A 22,055-nucleotide genomic window follows, 5' to 3' on the forward strand; every position below is an offset into this window, starting at 1 on the left:
TAGCTACCACATGGACAGAATCCATTAGTGTGTTTGTGTCAGACTGACTAGCTACCACATGGACAGACTCCATTAGTGTGTTTGTGTCACACAGACTAGCTACCACATGGACAGAATCCATTAGTGTGTTTGTGTCCACATTATTCTGACATTTTAAAATGTAAAAATAACGTGAATGTCAATGCATAATTCCATTAGGTAGGCCTATATTTAAAAATAATGCATTATTCTTAATGTGGTAATGCCTACTTTTCTTTGGCATACATTTTGGAGGGAGTTTTTTTCCAACAATTAAATGTAAAATTTAGGTCCCTGAAAATTACAATTAAGTGCTTTAAAAAGTCCTTGAATTTGAATTGCCAATGTCTGTACGAACCCTGTATATGCTACTTGCTCATCTTCTATTGAAATTATGTATGCATCATTCCCTTTTTTGTCAGGTCTTGACCCAGGCCAGTATTTTTTTCCATTCGGGCCAGTAGCTTTCAGGTGGCACTGGCCTGGTGTGCCCCTGGCAAATTTACCTGAATGACAAGCCCTGCTGGGCGCGGTGTGCATAGGGCCTATATGTCTAACACTGTGTAGCTGTTAGTGATGTTATCGATAGCCTCCCGTTTTCAGGTAGATGTAAAGGCAATTAAAAGGTAACTACAAAGTAGCCTATACCACCTGGTAGAATCAATCCAGCGGCCATTTGTTTTGAAAAGTCCATCAAAAGTGCACTACAGAAACAAACACACCGGTCTGGCTGGTGCACACCTGAACAATTTTTTCACAGACCTCAAAAATGGTCCCCTGATGTGGTTTAAGCATTGTTGTGGACTTAGAACATCCAATTTTGTGATTTTTAAGAACCAAAACCTGAAAAACTGGGTGAAATCACAGTCCTCCCCATTTTTTTTGTTGTTGGTGGTATCGTTCTAGCATAGTTTTTTCAAATTTCGCAGAAAAGAACACATGGCACTTTGAAATCTGCACATTATTTTAAGTCTCTTTTCTTTGAACACAAGGGCATGCTAATTTAAAAGGTGGCTAGTCATGATTAGCCTGGTTCTGTAAGGAATGCAGGCACATTTTGGGACACAGGCGAGGTCATTAGCGATTATCTATTTATTTTTATTAGTACGATCAAATCATGTGCTGGTGCCCCAAGTGAAAAGGTTGTTAGCACCAGTGCCACCCGTGGAAAAAGCTATTGTAGAAGCCTGATTCTACCTGAACCATCTCTATGTGTATCATCAGGAACAATTTGAACTGTTATGTGAGTATGCTATAGAGAGCTCATAAACACATTCTGAATTGATCCATCAGTCATTGTCCATCACTGAGGTACAGTATGTCTATAGTCACTGTCCATTCATATGGTGTGGTCGGTTGAGGTGATAGTTGTCTATTGTCTATATAGTGGTATGTGTATAATCGCTGTCCTGTCAATTGGTGTGGTCGGTTGAGCCTTAGGTGCTAGTTGTCTATTGCCAGGGGTATGTCTATAGTCCCTGTCCCTTCAGTTGATGCGGTCGTTGGAGGTGCTAGTTGACAGTACCTGGGTGTCCTCTCCTGCTTTGTTTCACTTCACAGTGACATTAGTGGCTAAGGCCTTGTAGTGCAGCTCGAGCCATGCCCACTGTCTCCTACTGGCTCGACGCGATGAGTACCTGAGGGCACGGATTAGGCAATAACACTGTTAAAACACACAACATTACACAAACAACCATTAAAACGCCACACTACACAAACAGCCATTAAACAGTGCACAGGAGTGTTGGACTCACGCCAAACAGGCTTCCTCCTTTTCCTCTCTCTGAGTTGGAGGGTGGAGCTTGTCCCTTCGTCTTCCTGGTTCACCTCTGGTGTCCTCTGACCTGGGCGGGGCAAAGTGCTGAGTGGAGGCTCTGCCCCGTCCATGTCACCAATCACCTTCAAGGACACACCATAGACAAAAACAAACTGTCAGACACATTCAAGTGCTGAAGATATTTCAACAGTTAAATGTTTCTATATGCAAGTTCACTACCATTGTTTTAATGTTTATACAGTAATTTGCAATTACAAAATATTTAAGCCTGGGAATTGCAAAAAAAAAGATTATGCAGAAAGAATTAACACAGTTCCACGTTTTTCAAGTAAACTTTAAAAAAATCTCCCACAAATCTCCCCAAACTAGTGTAAACGGGTTTGGATAATTAGACACGATACACTTTTGGAAAAGGTCTTCTCGCAAAGCCGATATGGCTGGCAGGGAAAGCATTAATCTCTTCATGCAACATACAAAGACCAAGGACGTATCCTTCCCTGGCACCGAACGGCAGATAGCAGAACTCACTTCCTGTATAAATCATGTTCATATTTCTGAAGGCTCAGGATGACCTCATAGCCAATGAAGCGTGCTCCGAGGCTCCGAAGCGGCAATCAAACATGCGGCCGGGGGGAAGAGGGGGTGCAGGAGGGAGAATTGATGCAGTTTGTCAATTAATGTTGCTGCGAGGTGTTTCTTAAAGGTTAACTTCTTCATATTCCGAATGTGGAATTAGGTCAATATTGGCGAGCGCGGAGTCATTTGTGGACAAGGAGCGCTGAGTCATGGAAAGTGAAGACAAAGGGTTCTGGGTAATGGGGGTCTGATGGCATATTACACCAATGAGGAGGCCCAATATTGAAATGGCATCTCTCTCCCTCTTTCTGTCTCTGTTCATCACATGGGCTTGCGGCGGATTGTAATTATATGGGAATCACCCCTCCTAGTTATAACTCAAGAACAGTACAGTCATACCTAGCTACGTTAAGTTAATTAAGTATGTAGTATTGAAATAAGTTGATTGTGAGTGAGGAAGTCTAACGTCAACAATGGTTAAAGGGCACAAGTGGAAAAAGACTTCAAAAGCAAAAGAAACACAATGATGAAATTGCACGGAACAGTGTTTTTATTTACAACGTAGTTTAGATGCTTATCAGCCTTTTTCCAAGCCATAAATAATCTGCGGAGAAGTAATATTCAAGCTGTTGGAGCTTTAGTTGTGCATCTTTAATGGGACTTTCACAGAAGCTGATCCAGGACTCACATATGGAAGAAGGAGATGGTACAACAGCACAGTTGGTTACTCAAATCGTTCTTTTTTGGCAGGCCGTAGACACTTAAATGCTAGCCTGGGAGGAAAAAGACAGGGAAACATAAACCTACTGTGGTTTTAGTAGGGGACATAATGACTTTGCCCACATTCATTTCGTCGGCCATATTGTTTCCCTCAGATGGAGCTGTTATGGGCCCATCTCAGAAGTTGTTTTGTTATGAGGGCCCTACTGGAATCTCAACGGTTGTTGAGAGTGATGCATTGTGAGTTTGCAGCTGGCAAACATCTGTTTATTCATGATTGTTTGAGAAGTACATTTTTTTTTTTTTTTAAACACTCCACCACCTTTAAAATCCTTTTGGCTAAGTATGCCAATGGGACTGTTGCTTTTACTATTCTTGCTGCACTACATTTGTTACCATTTCCCAGCATGCCATGGTTAATATTAAAGGTAAAATAGTAGATGCCTTCCAGGTTAATATTCCAGGTAAACATGGTTCGACCAATTTCCATAATTTAAATGCCATGCATGATGGGCCCTGAACATAAACTCTTAGAAAAAAAGGTGCTATCTAGAACCTAAAAGGATTTTCCCCCTTTTTGGTTCCAGGTAGAACCTTTTTGATTCCAGGTAGAACCCTTTAGGGTTCTATGTAAAACCCTTTCCACAGAGGGTTCTACATGGAACCCAAAAGGGTTATCCTATGGGGACAGGCAAAGAACCCTTTGGGACCCTTTGTCTGTGTCTGTACATGACCTTTAATTCTAAAAACCAGACGGATACAGGTGCAGGAATCACGTGGTTTAGCCAAATGAATATTCAATATGTGCATGATATTTTTTTTTTTGCTTAGTCATGGACTGCTGCCCCCCAATAACAATACAAATATACACACCAAACTGCTGTATTACACTGAAAGTGTCTATAGCTCAGGGCACCTCTCGGAGGGCTTGCTTTTCTTAGGTGTTCGTTTATATTAATTTTGAGTGTAAATTGTTGTTAATATGCAAAAATAAGAACCCTGGAGCAGTGGTCATGTTAGTCTAAGGCTTTCCCTGGTCCTCGAGGGCTTGGCTGTCCAGGACATTGCCAGAGAAAAACAGACCTCTTATGTGGAAATGAAGCATCCGTCAATATTGCTTCAGTAAACAAAGGGAGGCCTCCTTAAGTAGTCGGACGAATCCTTTAACCGAAGGAGGCAGAGGGGAGACTGACTGTTTTTCACAGTTCAAAGAAGTCAAATAAATACTGCTATTGTAAGTTGTCTCATTCTCCAAGCATCAGGACTGAATAATGATGACACTGTAGGTCACAGCAAGTAGTCATTCCTAAGGGTTAATGGGCAATCATTTACAGGAGACAGGAACCTGTTCCCATATCACAATAACATATCACATTTGAAGATGATAAAGCAATATCATTGAATGGTCAAATGTTATATGTTATATATTGTGATATGGAAACAAGCCTCACTTCAAAATAGAGATTTGTTTCCTACAAAAATTAACACATTAATATGATGAACTTACATAGGGGGCTTTAGAATACTATACTCGTGGAGAAAGGAACCATATGCACAGGGTATTCTACTCTATACCCTTGAATTGTGCAGTCTGAAATATTTTCTTTTTGCTCAGGCAGGACTGCCTGAATGTTATTCCTCTCCAAGGAGCTGTCACCTTAAATCTGCAGGCCAGTTTGTACACAGCCCCCCGTTGCATACACAGCCCCCCGTCGCATACACTGACTATATTGCTGGCAGAATTACATAAAGCACTAATAAAATCAGCTCAAGTGTTCTTCCGAGGGCTGGGGATGCCCTTTGGTGATTCCTGGATGTCACTCTATACATAAAACTAGTCTATATATTCAAGGGAGGATTAGTTTGAATATGTAAAGAGGGCCCGTGCTGTAGGGAGAGGGGAAATGAGGGTGGAAAGCAGAAAGCTCAGCAGGGCTGGAGAGCTGGCATTATCGTACACACACCACAGCCGGGGGTGAGGGGACACGGCTGCCCCTGGCGTCACTCTCATGTTACACCCGACGTAGAAGCGTGGCCGTCATGCCACTATGGGGTGGATGGTGATACCATAGGACATTCTCCTCTGTTTTGGTTCCTCAACCCTTACCGTTAAAGGTAGGTCCGGGGCCAAATGATTTTCTCCAGCAGAAATGCCAAGAGTGAATTGTATTCTTTTTTTAGGAATTACAGTGACTGTATTTCTGTCTGAGAGATGGTGAAAATGAATATTTCTGCTGTAATTTTCTAAATTCCTCAGTAAACAACTTTACCCAGATGTCTCATTTGTGACACATAGGTTTGGAGGCCACACAGGGACACACATTACCACGCACACAAACTCATACACGTGCACGCGCTCACGCACACACACCAAAAACAAATAGATATGCCACGTTGTGTGTTTACACACATTCTCATCAGTCAAAATATGACGGGACCCATTAGGACGACGCCACACCGCCCGAGAGCTAACTGTTGATGCAGCTCCGGCATTAATCTCTTTTTTCCTCTCTTTTGACTTTTTTCGGGATGGTGATGATCCAGGTTGCTCTCGGGGGGATCGGGGGAGTTCATTCATGTGCTTGCAGTTGTTACAAAGCCGAATCAGTGGTACATTTAATTAGACAGCCAATCTGTGCGGCAGTCTGCTCCGTCCTGACTGACTCAGGGTAGGAGTGTGCGTGGCCGAGGGCAGGGGAAAGCAGGAGGTGGGAGAATGCGTGCAGCACCCAGTATTCTAGAAACCAAATAAAGACGGCGGTTAGCATGGGTGCAAAATAAGGGAATAGCAGTTGTGGCGGATGCTCATTTGGTGAAAAATACAAGTGGGGAGTTAGCATTGGTGCTAGCTGGGAGAATCATAACAGTCATGCCAGTGCTCATTTGGTGCTACTTTGAAAGGAGAATGGAGAATCCTTCCTATGGCCATAGCACCATCTTGTTGTCTGTGTGTGTAGCATTGCTAGGGAGGTGTAGTGAGAAATGTACGTTTCCTTTCCTCTCACTCTGAGTCACAAAGGAGAGGAGTGGCATGCTAACCTCTTCTCTCTTTTTTCCCTTCCCTCAATGTCGCTCTCCTCTGCGTGTGAGTGCATGGTGTGCGTGTGTGCTTCTGCTAGGTCACACACTGAGGAGAGTATGCAGTGCAGTTTCACTCTTCCTCTCTGTCTTTATCTCTGGTTATAAGAGGGAGAGAAAGAGAGAATGTGCGAGAGAGAAAGAATGAAAGACAGAGAGAGGCAGCTGACTACAAGGGAGAGAGAGAGAGAGAGAGAGAGGGGAGAGAGAGAGAGGGATAGAGAGAGAGAGAGAGAGAGAGAGAGAGAGAGAGAGAGAGAGAAAGAGGGAGAGAGAAAGCACAGTCAGGGTTAACCTACCTCTAGGATGGCACCGTCCGGCTGGCGTAGGAAGTGCCTGTAACGGTGGCGCTGCCCACTCAGGTAGAGGGTGTAGACAGACACGTGGGTACTGCTCTCGCCCCCTGCAGCGGGCACGACCCCATGAGGGTCACCCCTGGGGGGAGCACAGCCCGCCAAGGGGCCCTCCTCTGTCCATATGTAGTCATACACTGACACCTAGTGAGACACACACAGGGGCCCCGTCAGCCTCATTACAGACTCCCCAATACACACACGCACATACACACAGATGTATGCAGGCATGCACACACACAGACACACATGAACACACTAACTAGACACTGTCACGAGCTTGTCAAAGCAGTCAGGGTTCATTCCCTCTCTACACCAACAGAGAGAAAGAGAGAGAGAGAGAAGGGGGGAGGGAAATAGATGTGTGCGTGTAAAATAGAGAGAGCGAGGGAGAGAGAGAAAAAGAAAGAAAGAAAGAGGGAGAGTACAACAGAGTACACAGGGTTTAGTGACGCATACCTGCACAAATGCTCACTTCAACGTAATTATACCTTGCCCTGCTTGTGACCACAGCTCAGCGCTCTTAAAGAATTAAAACCCAAACAGTTGACAGTAATCCTCTGTAATTTGCAGAGCCTCACATCCAAAGATGAGCACCGTCCGAAAAGGAAAAGAAGGTAAGAATGCTGAGGATCAAGTTGCCAAACACAAACACAACTCACATTATCAATCGAGACCTTGACTTATAACATGTGGCTGCACTCTTCTTATTTTTTTGTCAAGAAATATGGACACAGGAAAGGAGAGAGAATTTGTATGCTATGCATGCTAAGCTGCTATAAGCCAACTACGCTTTCACTAGTCCTGTGGGGAGTGATCGTGCAGCAGGTAAGGGAGAAGGGATCAGGTTGTACCAGGGCGAGGGCATACACACAACCATGGTGGCGGTGCTGTTTGTGCGTGCCGCTTCTGCCTGTTCTGCCGCTGCACCTGTAATGCACTGCCCTCCTCTATTAGGGCAACACAGGGAGCTAGCAGAGCGTGTAACATGTTATATAGGTCATGTAACTCGACGGCATCCATGTGTGAAGATCATGGTGCCTCTCTGGCTGATAACGCCTGTTTTTAGAGGCCTGTGTGTTAGTTTGCCCACCGCATCACACACAATGCCTCTGAACGACACACACGCAGGTACAAAACGGGAGAACGTTGAGGTAACACACACACAGGCAGACATGGTCGACACACGGACACACCCTCACTTGTGCACACAGGCACGTACACACACTAAAAATATGTTCCAATATCAGACAAACACGCACAGACAGAGACAAGCTCAACAACAACTCTCTCTTGTAATTCAAGGCCTCTGCTTCGAGGGTCCTCTAGGCCTCTCTTACCAAGGAGAGAGAGAGCGAGAAAAAATACAGACAGAGCACCGAGCGGCCGTGCCGGAGTAAAAGGACTCATCCTCTGAGATGGAAACCAGATTTGGGGGACTGACTGTCTGTGTGGAGGTGGGGGAGCCAGGCAGGCGGAGGCAGGCCCGCATCCTGCCAGGTTCAGAGCAAGGACCTAATTAAGGCATGAGTCATTCTGTGGAGGCACACAATCTCTCTCACGCACACGCACACGCACAGTGAAGGTTAAGGCTGGGTGAAAGGCACCAGGAATTTTTTCCCGGCAGCAGAGTTTATAAACTCAAGGTGACCCTCTAATTGGCTCCGTAATTATGATTTGTCTAAGAAAACATGGAGCCAGAAAGCCAACTCATTCACAGGGCCTGAGTGGCAGGGTCACGCTGAAGGAGAGACTTCGTTTTGGGAAGTGTATCGATGTCCTGATTTTCTTCTAACTACATAAACTGTTAGCCAAACAACTCAGGGCAGTTCGAAAACACCCAAGTCATTACCTACTTGTAATTAGACAACTGCTCTAAACACTCTGCAGACAGCCTGGAGAGAACGACCTCATTGTCACAAATGTCAAAGAGTCGCTTTGGTTCGAAAGCGGGAAGACCAGCCACAAACATTTAAGGAAGGAAACGCAGGGGGACGCATCTCTTTAACGCCAATTCAGTATTCATTAGGGTGAAGCTGTGCCCTCTAGGTCCATACTATCTTGCCTGGTGTGATCTGGTGACATACTTCCCCCAATAATCTTCCATTCACGATAACAGGAATTGATTCATTGTAGATTTTTGAGTAGTGTATTTGATAGCTGTTGAGGGACAACGTAAGAAATGCATCAGATGACACAAAACAGGAGATATTTCAATTGTTCTCACTAATACTACATTTCCTTCTCCTGTCTATAACATTTCCTGTGCCATGGCTACATTGGCCAATTTGCTGGTGAAATCCCTGTGACAACACATTGAGACAAACATAGAAACGTTTTTGTCTGCGGATGACGGGGATGCCATTTCACTCAGTGCATTATGGTTCTCAGGGTGAATCATGTTCTGAGCTGTAGCTACAGGGAGGGGGAGGGAGAGGGAGAGGGAGAGAGAGAGAGCGAGTGAGCGAGAGCATTAGGAGGTTGGTTCCATTTCTGGCCAGCCTGACTTCTATACGAGCCCAAGTCTGAGTGCTCTCTTCTTCCCCATTGTTCCATTTGATAGCACTAAGTGACTGATTTACATTCAATGCCTGGGTGTAGCAGGCCGAACAGCTGTGGGTTAAGCAGATAGCATTCAAGTGAGCTAACCTAATTCCGACCAATCTTGCCTCGATTTATCGTTGACGTCTGCATTTAGGAAATCTGATAGAGTCCGTATCAGTCTCTTGACTCGCATGGGAAGAGACAAGCATTATTTATTTTAGGGACTATAAACAGCAAGCCATGTCTCCCAGCAAGGACATAAATTGTGGTATATGTAGACATTACCGCAAATGCACAGAGGGGTAGATCCAGGAAGTGGGTAGGGAATCTAACAGCAGTCATTGGTCCACTGTTCACAAACAAGTCTGCATGTAACACTAAGAAGATCGCAAATAGTCTGTATTTTTATGTAACTCCATATAGTCAGCGAAGTGAGTATTCAAACAAGTAAAGGAATATTTAGTATATCAATTATTTGCATTCAATAATAAATATTTACAAAAGAGCAAGCTTGAAAATGTTCAGATAAGGAACATAATGAGAGTGGAAGTTAAGGCACTTTAATAAAGCTCTTCTATTCAACAGTTTGAGGCTGAAATAATTCTACCCCTAAATAAAATTACTAAATGCACTACATACCCCCAAAAATATGCCTTTCAGCTTAATTTTTAAAATTGACCCATATGCATACCTAAAAAAAATATATAAACTTGCAACTAACAACTAAAAAGAGGGCAGACACATTTGACAGAAATAGAAACTTTCCACTGGGTGAAGCTATTTCAGTAATAACCATTTCAGTAAACTATTTCAGCAAGAGACATGGCTGTGGACAGAGTGGTTTTGTATTTAGGTAACTCGACCTTGACTCTTTACAAATATCACCGTGACATTTTCACTCCATTTTGTGACGTGTCAATGGTTGTCTAAAACAAGAGGAATTCCTTAATGACCTCATGCTTTTCTGTCCCTGTTGCACAACTGATCCCCCAAACATTCTACCCCCCTGACCTACCTTATCAAAATGTTCCTACGACACTTCCGCAATCAAAATGTTTTGAGCTACAGTCTGGTCATAAGCTGAGACTCATTTGGAATTGGCTACAACCAACCAGTAGGCCCAGAACCTCCATTTTGAAAACCCCAGCCATAGGCTATGCATCACTAATAAACAACACAGAGCTAAATAATCCCCAGAGTGGTGAGTGTGTCTACAGGTTAGGTGGTGCGTGTGAGCGAATGGTGAAGGTTTTCCAGGTAGTGGTGTACTGTATGAGTCATGGGGCTGGAGGTTGGAGAGAGAGGAGAGGCCTCCATAGAAATCTAGACAGACAGGCTGAGCTGTGCTGGCCGTGGTCCAGGAAGGGAGCCTGGGGCCTGGGCACGAGCCGGCCTGTCACCTTCCCTGATCCCTGGATGATTGATCCAAACTAGATAGCCATCATTACCATCCACACTCATCCCTAGGTTCTCCCTCTTCTAGTCTAATTTTACCTCCCATTTGCATGCTCCTTTGGACTAATTAAATCTCTCTCCCTTCTCTCTCTCTCTTGTCATCGGGATGACAAATAACGCGGTGCAATTTTGGCACATTATTATGTATGAAATGTGGGGCTATAATGTATTCCACTCGGCTGAATATCTCAAGACCCATGTGTAATGAGCAAAACAACAAAACTCGACGTGCACTGCAGCCTGTGTGAGCAGTTCACCTCTCTCTCTCTGTCTCTCGTTCTCCTCCCTCTGTCTTTCTTTTTATCAAGACGAAAGCCGCTGACCTTCCAATTCAGGACCATCCACCCGCATTTCCTTTCCTTATTTTTTTTTACCCGAACGCAATTTATATATAGTGACGCCCGTTTCCTTCCATCCACTGGGGGGGGGTCCCTTTTGGTTTTCAGTTCTGTCCCACTTGGCTTTAATTTACAGTGGGAAAATAATTAGAATCTCACTTTTGCGAAGAGTGGAGTGAAAATGTAAACAATGCTTCCCTGCGGGCGAGTGCTTCATCACGCTGACAGGTGCATTTGAATTTGCCTGGGTGGTGGACAGGCTGGGTTATTTATTTGTCAGTCGCACATGGATGGAGGATGGAAGCCCAGGCTGGGCTGTCCAGGCTCAGGCTGGCTGCATGGGGCTGATGGGCAGCAGTGGCTGGGTGCTCTGGCAGCTCCTGACCCTCTACACCACGCTTAATCCATCGGGCTGCATGGCTCAACCCCCTGGCTGAGCCAGACTACTGTACCACCGTCCAGAGAGGCGTGGCAGGCTAGCTAGCGGTACCAGCGTATGAACACAAATGTACTGAACATACTGTGCAGATGGAGGAACAGTGACAACTATTGAGGTGGCAGCCATGTCTGTTTCCTTTGTCCACAGACCCTTATCCAGCCACATGTATGTGCACATGCACATACAAACACACACACAGAAAGACACACACACGCGTGCAGTCCCAGTGCCTGGGTCTGGGAGGGGGGCTGTCTCTCTGTGCAGAGGCTCTCTGAGCTGCGGATGGTCACTCTCATACCTCCCTGCCTCGGCACAGAGCTGGCTCAGGTTCAAGGCCCGTTTCCCCAAATGAGAGGTAGGCAGCAGAAGACTGGGGCCTCCAAGCCTGCTGCTACTGCTGCTGTGTAGATCAAATTGAATTTGAAGGTCTCATAGAGAGTCACTGAGCAGGAATCAGAGAGGGGCCATACATACGCATGGATAACCCAGGCCAACGCCAGCCATTAGAATGGAAATAGAGCCGCTATTATTGTCGGCGACGTCCTCGATACAGGGCCAGTCTGTTTGTGTAATTGGGACAGCTTTAAAATGGTACGGACGCATCTCCGGTGCTCGTCTGATTTGGCTCAAACACGCTGTGTCTGGTTAAATGCACAGACGGCCAAGACAGGCAACCGATTGGTATTACGTACAGTAGTGCACACAGTAACTACACTGTGGCTGATTCAGTACAGTACTTGTTTATTTTGGTCCGTTCACCCTCATTATTGTGCGTATGGTGCAAGGGGCAGTTTTGTCTTTATCTACTTGGATATACCTAGGTGCATATACACTACAGTATGGTCATAAAACTACACTCAATATCAGCTCCTTTTCAAATTGGACTTCTAGAAAAAGGTAAACAAGCAACAATGAATATTTACATGTTCAATTTATGCAGACTAACTTTCTTAGCGAGATAGCATCTCTTGCTCGAGATGATCCAGGAAATAAGATATGCATAATTCACTGTTACTAATCTCCTTTTATCTGGTAGGGGGAAAATAATGGCAACTCAATCCACAAACAACTCCTGTCGCAGCACCGCCCCACTTCCAATAGCAGTAACCCCCCACTTAGTACCAAGGCTCAACCACTGGGGCCTTGAGGGGGAAGTAAGACAGTTTCTCCAGGTTTGTTGTGTTGTTGTGGTGGTGTAAAGGCATTAACTGATCTACAGATCATCCATAAGGGGACTATCCCAATAAAGTCACACCATAGAAGCTACATGGAAAGTCAACCCCTCATTAAAGCATTAAGTGATGACAAACACAATGGTTAATTTGAAGATTTCTTCATGATGTACCACATACCTATAGTCAATGCCACTGTACTTTGTACCATTGGATATTGAGATGCCCCCCAAAAAGGGGCCAAAGTGAAACATCTCTCTTGATTTTCTCTCCGGCCACTTACAAGTGGCTTCATTCCAATCGGCCCTTCAAGGCTTCAGAGGATGATAACTGCCGATAACAAAATTAGACCTGGGATTCTCTGCTTATAGCGGGGCCACCTTGACAGTGCAGTGCTGTATATCCATCTATGTGGTTATGGGAGAGATAAGAGATATTAAAGTCCCTCCAACCTATCTCTCCAGAGGATGTCATCATCCATCCTGTTAAGACGAGACACCTGTCACAATCAGCAGGCCTGCTCCCCCCTGGGCCACGGGAAACACTCAAGGTCACACTCTTTAAAGCAACTGAGGAGGAGGAGGAAGAGGAGGAGGGAAAAGACTAACAAACGTATGGTCAGAAAGTAAAAAGGTCAGATGGTTTCACATGCAGGCTGGTTCTCATAGTGTCGTAGGATCACAAAGAAGGATATGTACTTTTATTAATAGTACTGCTTTTAATAATGCTATAATGAAATCCAGATTTAAGACAACCGACTCTCCACCACCAAGTCCACCACTTTCTAGAGATACATTCCTGCTTCATGTCAATTGTGCCAAAAATGTTGGTTCTTTAAATACTCTTCATTGAAGCAAACTGTTATTATTTAGATTAGTGACCACATCCCATTGGACTCCAACCGAGGCAAACTTTCTCTGCTAATCCTCCGATATAATAATTTCAAACTACATGACAAATTAGACTCAGCCAGTGTGCAAAACACTAAAAAATGGTGCAAGATGAGCTCTTTAAAAATCCCATTTGCTCTTCTGTGTGCCGCTGAAGAACACTCGTTCACTCCTCGCCGACAGTCCAATTTGTTCCTTCTGGTTTGCATTATGGATGGCAAGTGAACGGGCCGGGATCCATAAGAGCTGGGCAGGCAGAGGGAGGGAGGGAGAGGCAGGCAGGCAGAGGGAGGGCGAGGGAGGGAGAGGGAGGCAGAGGAAGGGAGGGAGGGAGAGGCAGGCAGGCAGAGAGGGGCAAGCAGAGGGAAGGAGAGAGGGGCAGGCAGAGGGAGTGAGGGGCAGGCAGAGGGAGGGGCAGGCAGAGAGAGAGGCAGGCAGGCAGAAGGACAGTGGGAGAGGGAGACAGGTAGAGGGAGGCATGCAGAGGGAGGCAGGCAGAGGGAGGCAGGTAGAGGGAGGGAAGAAGCAGGGAGCGGCAGGTAGGGAGGGAAGAAGCAGGGAGAGGCCGGGAGGGAGGGAAGAAGCAGGGAGAGGCCGGGAGGGAGGGAAGAAGCAGGGAGAGGCAGGTAGGGAGGGATGAAGCCGGGAGGGAGGGAAGAAGCAGGGAGAGGCCGGGAGGGAGGGAAGAAGCAGGGAGGGAAGGAGGGAAGAAGCAGGGAGAGGCAGGTAGGGAGGGAAGAAGCAGGGAGAGGCCGGGAGGGAGGGAAGAAGCAGGGAGAGGCCGGGAGGGATGGAAGAAGCAGGGAGAGGCCGGGAGGGAGGGAAGAAGCAGGGAGAGGCCGGGAGGGAGGGAAGAAGCAGGGAGAGGCCGGGAGGGAGGGAAGAAGCAGGGAGAGGCAGGTAGGGAGGGAAGAAGCAGGGAGAGGCAGGTAGGGAGGGAAGAAGCAGGGAGAGGCAGGTAGGGAGGGAAGAAGCAGGGAGAGGCCGGGAGGGAGGGAAGAAGCAGGGAGAGGCCGGGAGAGAGGGAATAAGCAGGGAGAGGCAGGCAGAGGGAGGGAAGAATCAAGAAGAGGCAGGCAGAGGGAGGGAAGAAGCAGGGAGAGGCAGGCAGAGGGAGAGAAGAACCAGTAAGAGGCAGGCAGAGAGAGGGAGAGGCAGAGGGAGAGAGGGAGGGAAGGAAGAAGCAGGGAGAGACAGGACTTCAACATGTGGACTCAATTGTGTGGCTTCCAGCTGGACGTTGTTTTGACAGCTGACAGGGCATACAACATCCCTGAATCTCTACAAGTGCAAAGACACCACTAACTAGAAAACATCCACTTTGTAAAAAAACTGTGTTCGTGTAAGTTTGCATCGGTCTGGCATGTGATGGGGGGTGCTAACCATACAGACCTACTTATGATGTGACGAGTCTCTCTCTCTTCTTCTCTTTCCCTCTTTCTCTCCTTCTCTATTACTCTCTCCATCTCAGACTCCCAGAGAAAAGCCTGCCCAGGGTTTAGGGAGGAGAAGAGATAATAATATCCTCTTCCTGGATTAATGGTGAGGGACATATTAAGCAGAGGCTGACACTCCCAGTAATTAAACGTTCACACGGACGAGTTCAAACGCGAACCGATGCCTCTGTTTCTATGGGCCTGGGAGGAGACATGAGGAGCACAAAAAGCCAACACAGGGACGGTTCAGTGTCAGAGACACACAAACTGACAGCCCATTCTTCAGTTTGAGGTGTTACACAATTACAACAATGGCTGCATCTCTAAGGCCTAGAATTTCCAAAAGCGAAGCAAAGCAGACGCTTTTTCCGAGGATCTTCGGCGAATCACAGAGTAGCCCTGGGTGAACGCGGCGATACTAAAAAAATGGAGACAGGGCTGCAGCGTTTTGTGAGTAGAACGGGGGGGGTTGCTGAGTGAGTGCTTCTATATATATTTTTTCTTTCTTTAACCATTGTGCGACTGTACCGCTTTCACACATTACTGCCCCCCAAAGTCTGTGACCTTTTCACCAACACAGGCATGTACCCTTTGCAGTCACATCTCATATTGAGCACTCTAATGCAGCGGTGAGTGGAGTGGTTGTGCTCCTGTTCCCTGTGCCTGCCTGGCTGGCTGCTGTAGCCCCGGGCCACGGAGGCTCACAGCACTGTCCACTAATAGCCCCCTGTAATTGAAGAAGCCACTCTCGGACCTAATGCGACAGACACACACACACACACACATACAGCGCCCACTCTATGGCAGGGTCGGTGTGGGATGAGAGGGGTGATTGGGGAACTGCCCTCAGTGATCCCCATATCTCCCTGCCCCCAACACTACCCCCATCGACTCCAGATGACCCCTCCTATATTACCGCGGTGACATATCAACTCCTCTCCACTTCCTGCGTTCCTGTTTTGGGTTCCTGTAGGGGGGCTCTCTGGGCCATTGTTCCACTGACAAGCGGTTCCTGGGCTTCTCGTCATGGGCTAATGCTCCCCTGGTTTGGGGTGATGGCCTTGTTCCCTTAGCGGTGAAGGTGGCCGTCTCTCGGGGCCCCTTTAACGTCTCACTTTACTGTACATAAGTGAAGAGCAGGAATGGGGAAGCCAAAATGGCAAGGTTCAGAGAGTGTGGTGAACATCAACAATGTCACGTACCTTCTGACCGTCTGCTTTGGAGTCTTCTGAATCGAGAGGGGTTGCAGCATTGTTTTGAGGTAGATCATGCAGAGGACATTGTTGAGGAAAAACAGATTGGCTAAAACCTTTACCAGAGGCTCAGATACCAGATAAAGAGAATAACCATTTCAATGCTCAACTCAACTCAAAAGGTTGTTATGGTAATTCCAATGGGTAAGAAGTTACGTCGAGTGAAGCTGAAATCTGATCAAGTGGCAACATGAGGGACTAGTATAGATTAGGGAGACCACACACAGTCCCCTCTCACATGATTAAGGAAAGAGAAGCACAGTCCCAGTTATCATTAGAGCTCCAATCTGTGCCATCCAAACCTCAACAGGTTTACCCCCCACAAGCATGTTTTGCAAAGCACCTTGGGTGTTCCCCAAATTCGCACAAGGTAACCCATTACCTAGACATACGGAGACAAACGCCGCCGCCACGATGTTGTCGACCGCCGTTCAGTTGCGAAAACATCTCTGGGGCCATCGTCGAGACGACAACTTCCATTAGCACAATGTCACCCGGAAACTTCTGGTGAATAACGACGGTGACAATGACTCTAGTGAGGTAGGGCTCTCCTCAGTCACTGTCACAGCCCCCACTCTGACACAACTGTTTGCGTACCTGCTTAAGTATTACCGAAATTAACACCTCCCTTCCAGGTACAGTAATCAAGAGGGTGACGGCAGACAATTAATTAGGTCCATCTGCATCAGTGCTTTTCCATAATTAATGTGCTCATTACCAACTGAGCTCCACTATGAGTTTTCGGTTGCAGTAGACTCCCACAACGGTGTGCTAACCAACTAATGCAGTAGGCAGTTAGCCTGGCTTCTGCTGTAACTTCCCTGGAGAACTAGAACTAGGAAAGGTGCCGATGGTCTAATCGATCGTAAGCGATGACATCAGCGAGTGGGTGTATCTATCAACCACCATCATTGACACTAGCTAGATGATAAGAATTGAATGAAAACTCATCCTACTGCTTCCTCCACAAGTGTTCAGATCGAATTCCAACTCAGGTATGAGTGTAGGCCCACTCACCCACTTTGGATCAGCTCAACAGCTGGTGCTTTTATCTGATGCCACCACCTTTAAGTCATATTCAAAGCTTACGGCAATAGAACTGATCGTATACTGTAAGGCCTGGAAGAATAGTGAGGTGTAATATAAAGTTCATTGGTAAGTAAGAAAGTAAAATTAGATTATGTTTTATGATCATGAAAATTACAAGTTTGATAATAATAGGGCCATTTGCAGATTTGTTATTGAATGTGGATTCTTCTTTTATTGTTTCAGAGCTGGAGGGAAACATCACATGTACAGTAAAAAGGTAGGAAGGATCGCGCCCCATGTTATGGCAGAGGGCACCCTGAGAGAAAACTGGTTTTAGTCAACGTTGTCATTAACCTCGCTCATTACCTTGTGTTGGATTGTGTTAAGAGTGAGTGTTCAACCGTGTACTTAACACACATTCTATCAGAGAGTAAATTAAATATGGCTGCCCTTGAGGCTGTCTTTGTTTAGCTTGATATTCTTGCTAGCACGAACTGTGACTGGGGACTCGAAGATAAATAGTCATATCAAGTCATTGACCCTTTGTCATCACCTTGCTTGACCCTTAAAACTTTCTATGTCCCGTCACACCATCACTATACTGTACCTGTGAATATCTTTTCTCCTCTATTTCTTTATCCATTCTTCCCTCCTCTCTTGGTTAATGAAGGCCTCGTGGCCCATTGTTATTAAAATTACGCCCTTCCCTCTCATATTAATTGGGTCCGTAATAAGAAACTCGTTGGATTCATTATTTAATTGCAAGGGCACATTTGGAATACAGTTTCTGAAATGTATTTTTAATGAAAAACACTACATCCTGACCTAATCATATCAACCTTATTCTATCTAATTAAGGATGCAAAAAATCATTAGAGTTGCAAAATATTAGTTTCAGCTCTGTCGGGCTGCTCCCCTCTCTCCTTCATGAATATATTTTTTTCCTGTCTCTGATAAATAGTTAACGAGGGAAAAATGACAAAAATTTGCATGTAGGCAAATTAGTTTAATAGGGATATGTCTTTGCTGAGTTAGGAAAGTGACCCTTTTTTGCACAGGAGAAATTGCTCCAATAATGATGAAATAATGGCACGGCCAATCTTATTTCTGTGAAAAATCGCCGGCCTGAATAATGTAAAAATCATAAAATGCAATAACCCTATATTTTAATCACGCTGGCAAATGTGTTTAATGCGTTAGCATTTTATCAGTTTAATAAAGCCAAATTAGGGACAATATTAAGTATGCTGTAATTGTTGCAGTGCAGCGAGGAAATCTATGTAATGTAGGGAAGACTTAGTAGGACAACTGTGAGAGGCCATCAGGCTAAATTAAGCATTTTCTTAATCATAAACTTTGGGCCCTAATTTCTCTCAAAGTCAACAGAAAAACGGAGGCCCAATTTCTATCCAATAAACAAGCCAAACTAATTAGTATTACTACCAACTGTATTAACTGAGACTGTATCTCATGTAATGTTCAGGGAGGTGCATAAGGACGGTTCAAGGTGGGGAGTATCGTCTCACCTCCACATTAGCTCCATCTCATGCTGAAGACAACGATTGATGAACTACACTACATGACCAAACATGGGCATGACCAACATGAACATCTCATTCCAAAATCATGGGTATTAATATGGAGTTGGTCCTTCCTTTTCTGATATAGCAGCCTCCACTCTTCTGGGAGGCTTTCCACTAGATGTTGGAACATTGCTGAGGGGACTTGCTGCCATTCAGCCACAAGAGCATTAGTGAGGTCGGACACTGAAGTTGGGCGATTAGACCTTGCTCGCAGTCGGCGTTTCAATTCACCCCAAAGATGTTCGATGGGGTTGAGGTCAGGGCTCTGTGCAGGCCAATCAAGATCTTCCACACCGATCGACAAACCATTTCTGTATGGACATCACTTTGTGCACGGGGGGCATTGTAATGCTGAAACAGGAACGGCCTTCCCCAAACTGTTGCCACAAAGTTGGAAGCACAGAATTGTCTAGAATGTCACTGTATGCTGTGTCGTTAACATTTCCCTTCACTGGAACTAAGGGGCCTAGCCCAAACCATAAAAACAGCCCCAGACCATTATTCCTCATCCACCAAACTTTACAGTTCGCACCTAGCATTCTCCTGTCATCTGCCAAACCCAGATTCTTCCAAAGAACTGCCAGATGGTAAAGCGTGATTCATCACTCCAGAGAACGCATTTCCACTGCTCCAGAGTCCAATGGCAGCGAGCTTTACACCACTCCAGCTGATGCTTGGCATTGTGCATGGTGATCTTAGGCTTGTGTGCGGCTGCTCAAGCCATGGAAACCCATTTCATGAAGCTCCCGACAAACAGTTTTTGTGCTGACATTGGTTCCAGAGGAAGTTTAGAACTCCCTAGTGAGTGTTGCAACCGAGGACCAACAATTTTTACACACTTCAACACTCGGCGGCCCCGTTCTGTGAGCTTGTGTGGCCCACCACTTTGCAGCTGAGCCATTGTTGCTCCTGGACGTTTCCACTTCACAATAGCAGCACTTACAGTTGACCGGGGAAGCTCCAGCAGGGCAGAAATGTGATGAACTGACTTGTTGGAAAGGTGGCATCCTAAGATGGTGCCACATTGAAAATACCTGAGCTCTTCAGTAAGGCCATTCTACTGCCAATGTTTGTCTATGGCGATTGCATGGCTGTGTGCTCGATTTTATACAACTGTCAGCAACGGGAGAAATAGCCAAATCCACTAATTTGAAGGGTGTCCACATACTTTGATATATATATACTGTATATTGAACTATATTGACTTGTATGGAAAGACTGGCTTTGAATGAATAGGCTTAACCCACAAAAGTTGTTGTGAGGCAATTGGTCTATAGGAAGATCTCACACCTAAACAGACCACAAGTTTGCAAAAATCACTGAAGCTGGAGACTCATATCTCCCTCACTAACTTTAAGCATCAGCTGTCATAGCAGCTCACAGATCATTGCACCTGTACATAGCCCATCTGTAAATAGCCCATCCAACTACCTCATCCCCATATTGTTATATATTTTTTGCTCCTTTGCACCCCAGTATCTCTACTTGCATATTAATCTTCTGCACATCTATCACTCCAGTGTTTAATTGCTAAATTGTAATTACTTCGCCACTATGGCCTATTTATTGCCTTACCTCCCTAATCTTACCTCATTTGCACATACTGTATATAGATTGTTTTCTATTGTGTTATTGACTGTACGTTTGTTTATTCCATGTGTAACTCTGTGTTGCCATACCAAGTTTACTACACTCTTGCAAAAAAGGGTTCCAAAAATGTTATCCAGCTGTCGCCATAGAACCCTTTTTGGTTCCAGGTAGATCCCTTTTGGTTCCAAGTATTTCCACAGAGGGTTCTACATGGAACCCAAAATGGTTGTACCTGGAACCAAAACAGGTTTTACCTGGAACCAAAAAGGGTTCTATGGCGACAGCTGGATAACACTTTTGGAACCCTTTTTTGCAAGAGTGTAGTAAACTTGGTATGACACAGATCCTTAGTTAACTTGGTATGGCACAGATCCTTAGTTAAATTGGTATGGCACAGATCCTTAGCTAACTTGGTATGTCTAAAAGTGAAATGGGCACATTGCTAGACTGGACTGTAAAATATATTTATTTGGTGAGAAGGCAACAACTGTTGGTGCAATTATTAGAAAATGGAAGAAGTTCAAGATGACGGTCAATCACCCTCGGTCTGGGGCTCCATGCAAGATCTCACCTCGTGGGGCATCAATGATCATGAGGAAGGTGAGGGATCAGCCCAGAACTACACGGCAGGACCTGGTCAATGACCTAAAGAGAGCTGGGACCACAGTCTCAAAGAAAACCATCAGTAACACACTACGCCGTCATGGATTAAAATCCTGCAGCGCACGCAAGGTCCCTCTGCTCAAGCCAGCGCATGTCCAGGCCCGTCTGAAGTTTGCCAATGACGATCTGGATGATCAAGAGGAGGAATGGGAGAAGGTCATGTGGTCTGATGAGACAAAAATAGAGCTTTTTGGTCTAAACTCCACTCGCCGTGTTTGGAGAAGAAGAAGGATGAGTACAACCCCAAGAACACCATCCCAACCGTGAAGCATGGAGGTGGAAACATCATTCTTTGGAGATGCTTTTCTGCAAAGGGGACAGGACGACTGCACCGTATTGAGGGGAGGATGGATGGGGCCATGTATCGCGAGATCTTGGCCAACAACCTCCTTCCCTCAGTAAGAGCATTGAATATGGGTCATGGCTGGGTCTTCCAGCATGACAACGACCTGAAACACACAGCCAGGGCAACTAAGGAGTGGCTCCGTAAGAAGCATCTCAAGGTCCTGGAGGGGCCTAGCCAGTCTCCAGACCTGAACCCAATAGAAAATCTTTGGAGGGAGCTGAAAGTCCGTATTGCCCAGCGACAGCCCCGAAACCTGAAGGACCTGGAGAAGGTCTTTATGGAGGAGTGGGCCAAAATCCCTGCTGCAGTGTGTGCAAACCTGGTCAAGAACTACAGGAAACGTATGATCTCTGTAATTGCAAACAAAGGTTTCTGTACCAAATATAAAGTTCTGCTTTTCTGATGTATCAAATACTTATGTCATGCAATAAAATGCAAATTAATTACTTAAAAATCATACAATGTGATTTTCTGGATTTTTGTTTTAGATTCCGTCTCTCACAGTTGAAGTGTACCTATGATAAAAATTAGACCTCTACATGCTTTGTAAGTAGGAAAACCTGCAAAATCGGCAGTGTATCAAATACTTGTTCTCCCCACTGTACATAGTTGGCTTTAGCATAGTCTATATTGAAATGGTGTGCTACCCCAAAACAGCTGAACAAAATCTTTGCATTTACGATGAGGTGGCAATTATCTTTCACTTACACTCGCCTCGGTTGACAGGTATTATAATATCTCATCAGAAAGTCACTAAATAGTTTGGGAGGCTTTACAGGGAGGCTGCAGTACAGT

The 22,055-nt window shown here is 45.5% G+C and overlaps 1 protein-coding gene across 4 annotated transcripts in view; it reads right to left on the reverse strand.

Moving 5' to 3' along the window:
• ofcc1 (orofacial cleft 1 candidate 1) overlaps positions 1-22,055 on the reverse strand; it is a 114,483-nt gene that overhangs the window by 10,723 nt on the left and 81,705 nt on the right. For 3 of the 4 annotated variants that reach the window (XM_042308759.1, XM_042308760.1, XM_042308757.1), the window contains 3 exons: positions 6,469-6,666; positions 1,773-1,917; positions 130-1,655 (listed from right to left, as the gene is read on the reverse strand). In XM_042308759.1, the coding sequence (XP_042164693.1) occupies positions 1,591-1,655; positions 1,773-1,917; positions 6,469-6,666 (408 nt within the window). In that variant the 3' untranslated portion in view covers positions 130-1,590. Of the gene's footprint in view, positions 1-129; positions 1,656-1,772; positions 1,918-6,468; positions 6,667-22,055 lie in introns of those variants that run through there. The other variant, XM_042308758.1, reaches the window with a different exon arrangement.

The sequence above is a fragment of the Oncorhynchus tshawytscha genome, linkage group LG29 (assembly GCF_018296145.1).
Source record: "Oncorhynchus tshawytscha isolate Ot180627B linkage group LG29, Otsh_v2.0, whole genome shotgun sequence".
Taxonomy (NCBI): domain Eukaryota; kingdom Metazoa; phylum Chordata; class Actinopteri; order Salmoniformes; family Salmonidae; genus Oncorhynchus; species Oncorhynchus tshawytscha.